The following is an 8,717-nucleotide window of genomic DNA, read 5'->3' as shown; positions in this document are numbered from 1 at the left end:
AACTTACGTAAACTATAGTCTTACGCGCATGGCGATCCAAAAATAGAAAATGAAAATTGTATACTTTGCGTAAAGAAAACAAGAAACTCACATTCGAGGCAAAAATGTTTGCGTTTTGTTGTAAATCTTGGAAAATTTAATGTTTAAAATTAACAATAATGACGACCAAAGTTGAATTCGACAGCATAAAATATGTTCAAAAATACGGAGTTTTCGGGTGGCGAAAGAAATGTCTGTTTTGTATAATATTTTGTCTGCTATTGTTAATCATAATCAATTTTACCTTGATATTATGGATCCTGAAAGTTTCTTGTTATAAATTCCTAGTACTAAATAGGGCAACATCCCCTAAGTTGGGTTGAATCGCTTTTAGAGTCACCAAAGGGTTCATGCCGTTCTTGAGGACTAATGAGTCCCAAAAGACAGAAACTGAGCTCTAAATCAACTGCCATCTTCTTCTTTTTCTTCGAGTTTTTCCGTGTACAGACGGGGTCGGCATTTTTCGTCAGCCTCTCAATCAGCCCTAACTAGGGTGCTTGCTTTGGGCTGACATTTAATTTTGGCTACAAATTTTACTAGTGGATGCCCTTCGCTCTCAACCTTTGCTATTAGGTACTTTAGCAAGGGAAACTTCACATAAATCACCTGCCATTGATGCATTTAAATAGGGATCGTTGGTCAGGATGTCGAAAACAATCGACAATCGACCAAATAGATACCTACTAAATTATTTATTAAAAATATCCACATTTTGTTAAGAAGCCTAAGGAACTGAAATGCAGAATCGAGGGTTGGTCGAGGTGGTTTCCAAGTCAAAGGATCGACCATAGTTGAAGGAGATCTTATAGTGACTGACATTGCTTCCAGAGACAATGAACCTATCGTGTTTGACTCCTTCAATAACTTCACTATCAACACCAGGGAAGGCAAAGAGATCCTCAACAGTTTTGTACTGGGTAAGTTAGCCCATCCCTGTGGCCGAGTGGGGCACTGACTCTCAACAAGGAGGTGCTGGGTTCGAATCCCGACCAGGGCGGAAATTTTTTGACCAAGCTTTCGGCTTCTGGATAGGCACGAAGAGTATATACCTATAGGTATATGTGTAATATTATGGGGTCTACAGCAGGTACCTCTACCAGGCTCTACCTCTTAACTATCCGTTTCGATTCACTGGGTATATGATGGACTTTGAACTTCAAGACGTGTAAAACAACTTCCTTTATAAGTGCAAGGTATGCAGGTTAGTACATAATTGAGAAAAATTCAATGATCATCAGCATAGATTTTCCAATTAATCAACTAGGTATGCGCTTAACATGATAGGTTATGCTTAATGAAGCGTCCTGGTCAGGAATCAATAAAATCGAAAAAGGCGTTGTTTTAGAAGTGGTCTCGATGTGTACATTGTTCATCTATTTTATCCATTAAAACTGCATAGATTTTCCAATTAATCAACTAGGTATGCGCTTAACATGATAGGTTATGCTTAATGAAGCGTCCTGGTCAGGAATCAATAAAATTGAAAAAGGCGTTGTTTTAGAAGTGGTCTCGATGTGTACATTGTTCATCTATATTATCCATTAAAACGCCAGCTAATGTTTTGCAAGATAATCCCAATAGGATTAATATATGCCTCCAAGGTTATTGTCATTAGAGATGCTGGATGCTGGTCATGAGAGTGGAAAATTAATCTCAGCCCCCGTCACAAATCACACTAACTCTTTTAACATTGAGGTTACAATCGTGTCTTCGTTTGGGTGGAGAGATCGATTAAAATTTATTGTATCCTTGTATACTTCTGTTGTCTAGAGCTCTAGTATTGCCCTGATTGACTAAGGTTGGGTAGGGAAGCTGTTTATTTTTCTTCGCGTGATAAATGAAGGGAAGGGCCATCTCAATAAGTGGTCCAAGAGATAAGCACTTCATACTAACCTCACTCATTGTTATGAACGAGCTACGGCCCACCACTTCCAAGTGATGAAGGCGCAATGCACTATAGATAAAATAAATAGATATCTTCCAATTCAATACGTATACCTCCTTGGTATATCTTTAGAACAAGGGAAAGAAACAACTAATGGACATGAATAATTCTTTTATAAGACCAGCACAGTCCAACTAATGCCAGTGTCTTTGATACCTGATTTACGACGGGGGTGAATGGACTTTTCGGTCTCATCGTGGCAGTACTTGTACATAAATAAATTTCTTGGCTCTGAATCGTCAAATATTTTATTAATTCTTCGACCTAATGACTTTGAAGTGAATTAGAACAATCTTGTATACCTAGGTATATAAACGTCACAAAGAATAAAATTGGTGTAAGTACCTGCTTACCTGAATACGACCACCTAACTCTTTTCAAGCTGTGTCCACACATAGTCGACGAACATCAACTGTGTGTGGACACAGCTTTAGAATCTGAATGGATTTAGTTTCATGTCTACGTACGATTAGGAGAACTGAATATATACCTATTATATGGAAAGTTTTATTTTTCTTTGTTTCCAGAAAGAAACAAGTTGGAATGCACATCTCCATCATTCCAAGTGAAAGACTCGACGGGAAATATGCTCTTCTCTGCCGACAAAAATGAAGTCGTTGTAGGCGCTGATGTTCTTAGTGTGACTGGTAAGTTTCTTGTTATAAATTCCTAGTACTAAATAGGGCAACATCCCCTAAGTTGGGTTGAATCGCTTTTAGAGTCACCAAAGGGTTCATGCTGTTCTTGAGGACTAATGAGTCCCAAAAGACAGAAACTCAGCTCTAAATCAACTGCCATCTTCTTCTTTGTCTTCGAGTTTTTCCGTGTACAGACGGGGTCGGCGTTTTTCGTCAGCCTCTCAATCAGCCCTAACTAGGGTGCTTGCTTTGGGCTGACATTTAATTTTGGCTACAAATTTTACTAGTGGATGCCCTTCGCTCTCAACCTTTGCTCTTACTTTAGCAAGGGAAACTTCACATAAATCACCTGCCATTGATGCATTTAAATAGAGATCGTTGGTCAGGATGTCGAAAACAATCGACAATCGACCAATTAGATACCTGCTAAATTATTTATTAAAAATATCCACATTTTGTTAAGAAGCCTAAGGAACTGAAATCTCGAATCGGAAACTCTTTAGGGTGGAGACATACTGTACCTAGACCGCACGATTAGGCTGCGGTTTCATTGGTTTTAGTCTTACGATGTACGGGATGTTGTGATTCATCGGAAGAAGAAGAAGAGGAAGAAGAAGAAGAAGAAGAAGAAGAAGAAGAAGAAGAAGAAGAAGAAGAAGAAGAAGTAAAATAGTGTAACCACATTCGTAGAGAATACTAAGTTTGATTCCACTCGACCGACGTGACGTTAAGTCGTCAGAAATTGATCCAATGGAACTGCGGACCATGTTCACGTACAGAATGTCTTTCCCTTCTTTGTTCCTTTCAGTTCATCCTTCTTTTCAATTCCAATTACGCTCAAGTCTTCCTCTCTCCTATCTGGTCGAAATATTGAAATTCCTTAGCTCAACATGGACTGCTGTGGGCGGCAGGCGAATTAATACGGGAAACTCTTTAGGGTGGAGACATACTGTACCTAGACCGCACGATTAGGCTGCGGTTTCATTGGTTTTAGTCTTACGATGTACGGGATGTGATTCATCGGAAGAAAGAAGAAGAAGAAGAAGAAGAAGAAGAAGAAGAAGAAGAAGAAGAAGAAGAAGAAGAAGAAGAAGAAGAAGAAGAAAAAGAAAAATAGTGTAACCACATTCGTAGATAATACTAAGTTTGATTCGACTCGACCGACGTGACATTAAGTCGTCAGAAATTGAACCAATGGAACTGCGGACCATGTTCACGTACAGAATCACACTTCAGTCGTTAATTTAAGACCGGTTTTAGCGTTACCTATGTTAGGCTACGCCGAGGAAGGCCAATAAATGGATGGGTGACTTAATCATTACATTGGGAATAAAGGGAGAACGGACTCTAGTCTTGATTTTAAATCATGACATGAAAGTAAAATCAAATCAAGAATGATAATAAACTGAATATTAAACAAATTAGGTAGGTACATAGGTATACTGATTTTCTCCAATCACGATCAAATAAACTACGGGCTAAAAAATTCCCGGAGGGACGGGCCCAGCTTGTTCCTCTTTATTCTACTTTTCCTCATTATCTTACTCTCCCCTTCACATTTCTTTCACCTTTTCGTCTTTGAAAAACCTCTTTTCCCTCGTTCCTCTTCCAGCAAAAACTTGTAGGTTGATGTACGATTAGGAGCCTAATCTTATTCGCATTTGTAAATAAAGAGCATTCTATTCCAATTAATTTTACTTTGGATCTTGTACAAACAATTCGTACATGGTAATTTTCTGATTTCCATTTACATTGAGCTCTGTTCTCTTCTTTGTCTCTCTCTCTCTTTAACATAATTAATTAATTATCCTGAGACCTGGGAATAATACAAACATGTAAATGTAAAGTTTACCATGTAATCTGGTTACAAAATTGTTGATTGAAATTGAAATCCCTTTACAAAGAAAATAGGTAATTCCAGTAATTATCTACGAATATATCACACACAATATATCAGGTATTGTACATACAATATTTACCATGGAAGATGTAAAAATACTTATTATTTTATTGTTATTCAGCTATAATTACTGTAATGTGGGTGTATGGTAGAAGAGTGAAGATCAATTATTGAGACATTCGCTTAACAACTAGAAGGTTCTTGGTCGATTCAACTAGAATGGTCGATTCTGGTCGATTCAACTAGAAGGTTCTTGGTCGATTCTAGGACATCTGGAATGAAATAAGTTCATAGTTACTGAGTATAATAAAGAATAACTCATAGCTTTTTTATATTGACCAAATTCTTTAATAAATTACGATTAAATTCCATAAATTGGTTAAGGATTCGAGCTCACAACCTCTAGCTTACAAGAGGAGCTCCTTGACCATTTTTCGGAGCAAATAGGAAACTAGTAAATCTATCTTTGCAGATTTAAAACTTGGGAGTCACTTTGTTCGCTCAACTACGAAGAATAGGCGAGATTCTGTTGGGGTTCCGCGAATATTTCATAAAATAATAAAGACTATAAAAATATCACTGACTTATTGATATTGTCCCAAGGTCTCTTCATCTTCGACAGTAATAATTATGATTATAATTCTGAGTGATTGTAATAAATTTCATTATTCTTAGAACAACAGTAGTCGCACGAATTCCCCGAAATGTCATTTTTCTTTAAACTGCAGCAGAGGAGTGTTGATATTGTTGACATTTGCTAATAGTACGTATCTTTACGTACTACCTACTTTGTATTAATTCTTAGAGTTTTACATCCAGTTCTAGGTACCTCCTTTATTTAGACTATTTTAGACTGTCAATATAACACATTTTAATATGTACCATGGTCCCGGGACGGTATAAAATAAGGTCTGGTAGGTAAATCCTGAACTCTTGAGACAGTCTGTGAAGTAGAAAAGAAACAAGGGTGTACACTGTGCATACATTTTGGCTTCATGCCAATCAAGCTGCTTGTCGGGATCTAAGATTATGCTGTAGATTCTCTTATGTTGTACCTCCTCATAAGAGAGAGAGAGAGAGAGACTTGAGAAAAAAAGGAAAAATTAGCATCCAAATTCCAGGAGAAAGTGAAAATGAGAAGAGTAGAAAGTAGAAGAGAAAAATGTTGTTTGGGAATTTTATGTCTAGATAGATAGGTGCTTATACCTATAGCTCTTTTTTAATGAAAAATTTTCTAATCAGATTAAACTTTGTGAAGTACCACAAACTTGCACATAGATTACTCTGTGGTGGGTGGCCCTGTCTATTATCCTAGCCTAGAGCCGTTTCACCTCTCTCTTCCCTTGGCCTGAGAGGAAGCAAGGTACCCTTTCGTTTCCTCTAAGAAGAGAAGACTTTTTCCTTTTTCTCCCGGAGGAATATTTTTCTTCTGACCCAGCGAAGGTTTTTTAGCCCGTCCTTCCTTTATTATTACGATAGTAATAAAAAGGTATAGTGGACGGGCTATTGTATTCGCTTCGGTGTCTGTCTGTCTGTCCCCATAGAAGGACTTATCCAAACCTAGTCGACCTATATATCAAATTAAAGGTCTTTTTACCAGGAACACGAAAGTGGTGGTGCAAATTTTGTGCAGAGAACCATAATGCCAAAAAACCGAAAAAACTTGGTTTTGGGGGATTTTTTTCACATTTTCTCACACAAAGGAGCTCTGATCTTGAAATTTGTCGCGACGACCTATGAACTCAAAGCGAGAAAGTGTTTTTTTTTTTTTTTTTTTTTTTTTGACGTATGTTTTCGGAGTTATTCGTGAGGGACTACACGGTATTAAGACGGTATGATTTATAGGTACCTATGTGAAAATCTTGAGGCTGGTTCACTGATCTGGTGTTGCGTTCATTAGTTTTATTATCTACTTGGCAAGATTTATTTTCCACATCCCTCTTCTTTGTTGCGAACTTGCATCGGTGTGAGGTTCTATTTTGGCTCCAAAAGAGTATGGATTTGGACTGAAATATCTATTCTTTTTTCTATTTTTACTAAAGTATAGCTTCGCTACTAGAACTGAGAAAGTATTTTCAAAATCTTGAAATGGTTGGAAATATCCGGGTTTTTTCTACGGGATCTAGAGGTAGATTTTCCCTGTCTACCTACAGATCCTGTAGATTTTACAGGAAAGAGGAAGACTTTCTATTTTGACGAACCATTTCCGCGATTCCCCGTCTTGGCCTTGGAAAGAGGAAAACGGAACTTTCACAATTCTAGATAGATTGACCAAAATTTGCTTCAGGCTGACTTGAGAGCGAGAGTTTTCATTCGTAAATAAAATGGGGTGTAAAAAAGCCTGTCGTATATTGGAATCGTAGACGAGTGACTTTTAGTAGCGCGGAGTCGCGCGATACCACCTGAAAATCAAACCTATGTTACCTATGAAAATGATAGAGACCTTTCACACTCTAGGAGACCTAAGTTGCGTGACTTCAGTATGAGAGGTCTCTGTCATTTTCATAGATTTGGACTTTCAGGATCAGGAGGCATAGCACTACTCCACGCTACCAAAAGTTGCGCGTCCACAAGTTTCCAAAGTGTAGCGGGCCTCCCTCTTACACCAAACTTTATTTACAAACAAAAATTATCGCTGTCAATTCAGTCTGTGAAACAAACCAACCTCAGTGGTGTAGTGGTTAGCGCCGTGGACTTCGGATCTGGAGGCTGGTGGTTCGAGTCCAAGTCAAGTCATAAAATTTAGCGTAGTGCATTAAACAGGGAACGACAAGTCACATTTGTGACAAGCATTTATGCTCAACACAATTAAAATTCCTTTTTTACTTTTTATTTATTTATTTTATTACTACAGAATTTTCCTGTGAAACAAATTTTGGCCGATCAATTGTTTGGAATTGATTAAGTGCAGCATGAGAGCCAGTATTTCGTTCATAAGTAGGGCCCTCAGCCAAATTTCTTTCTTTTTTCCAGGTAAGGGCGGTGCTATTTTCAACGGAAGTGTACAGACTCCACTCGTCAGGACAGATTCTCGGAATGAGTTGAGGTGAGAATAAAATTCGCCCTGGTACCTATACATAACCTAAATTATGGTCAAATTAGGAGGGCGAGGGTTCCATCCCAGTCGAGGTATGAAACTCCATGCTTAACATTCTTCCAGACTTTTACAATAATAAGAAGTACCTAACAATAGATAGATTTATAGGAAGTACCTACTGGAGCGAAGGGACTTCTCAGTCTTTTTCAAGTAGTTTAAAAAGCACCATTTGTAATTCATTTTGTAGCCTAATTGGAAGCCGTATTTTAGCTGTCAGTGAAAAATACAAATGTAACCGATCTGTCCGATCTTATATTTTCTTGATTGGTTCTATTTTGGCTCCAAAAGAGTATGGATTTGGACTGAAATATCTATTCTTTTTTCTATTTTTACTAAAGTATAGCTTCGCTACTAGTACTGAGAAAGTATTTTCAAAATCTTGAAATGATTGGAAATATCCGGGTTTTTTCTACGGGATCTAGAGGTAGATTTTCCCTGTCTACCTACAGATCCTGTAGATTTTACAGGAAAGAGGAAGACTTTCTTTTTCTACCTATTCTATTTTTCTTTGTTTTCAGATACAGCTCGATGCAGGTCAGCTATATCTGAAAGGTCTACAAACAGCCAAACCACCCGAGAGGTTTGGAACGCACGTGGTTTCTGTATCAGAAATCTACCAGCTGTGCGTCTGTAGCAACGGAAAGCTATTCCTAGCACCTCCTGATGGCTTGTGTATATTTGAAACTGACAATAATGTCTGCAAATGAGAAAAGAGTTCATGTCTATGTCTTCGTCATAATGAAATCTCCGTCTTAAATTAGCTAATAGCATTTGAATTAAATAAGTACCTCAAACCACTAAAATGTTCTGTAGATTGTTTCATTCTCCATATTAAACTCTGCTGTTGTGGTTTACCTCAATTTTAAAAGTCACAACTCCATAAGAAAGGAAGGAAAAAAGGTAAAGATGTAGGTACGATTTTAAAATGATAATTTTATACGGTTGGACTTTGTTTGGACTGAAACTAAAAGTTATAAATTTAATATCGGGTTACATCCGCAGACAATACAAAGTTCTAAATCAGCAGAACACAATGCGATGTCTACCATGGTCTGGCAATGTTTATAATGCCAGATACCAGACTCTCCAATCTTTAGA

General features: G+C 37.6%; 1 protein-coding gene across 1 annotated transcript; it reads left to right on the top strand.

The window, feature by feature from the left end:
• Nucleotides 1–81: 81 nt before the first annotated feature.
• LOC103507243 (delta-sarcoglycan) lies at nucleotides 82–8,511 on the top strand. The gene is made up of 6 exons (XM_008471696.3): nucleotides 82–357; nucleotides 783–956; nucleotides 2,512–2,631; nucleotides 7,496–7,568; nucleotides 7,807–7,984; nucleotides 8,138–8,511. Exons 1-6 carry the CDS (start codon nucleotides 159–161, stop codon nucleotides 8,324–8,326), a joined length of 933 nt encoding a protein of 310 aa, XP_008469918.1. The 5' UTR covers nucleotides 82–158; the 3' UTR covers nucleotides 8,327–8,511.
• Nucleotides 8,512–8,717: the final 206 nt, after the last annotated feature.

The sequence above is a fragment of the Diaphorina citri genome, unplaced genomic scaffold (genome assembly GCF_000475195.1).
Source record: "Diaphorina citri unplaced genomic scaffold, Diaci psyllid genome assembly version 1.1 scaffold300, whole genome shotgun sequence".
NCBI lineage: Eukaryota > Metazoa > Arthropoda > Insecta > Hemiptera > Psyllidae > Diaphorina > Diaphorina citri.
This window is presented reverse-complemented; position numbering and strand designations above follow the sequence as displayed.

Excerpts from the sequence above, each read along its gene's own strand:
- LOC103507243 (XM_008471696.3), top strand. The coding sequence starts at position 159 with ATGACGACCAAAGTTGAATTCGACAGCATAAAATATGTTCAAAAATAC. Across the intron at positions 2,632-7,495 it reads TGATGTTCTTAGTGTGACTG|GTAAGGGCGGTGCTATTTTC; the intron begins GTAAGTTTCTTG and ends TCTTTTTTCCAG. Across the intron at positions 7,985-8,137 it reads TCGCTACTAGTACTGAGAAA|ATACAGCTCGATGCAGGTCA; the intron begins GTATTTTCAAAA and ends CTTTGTTTTCAG.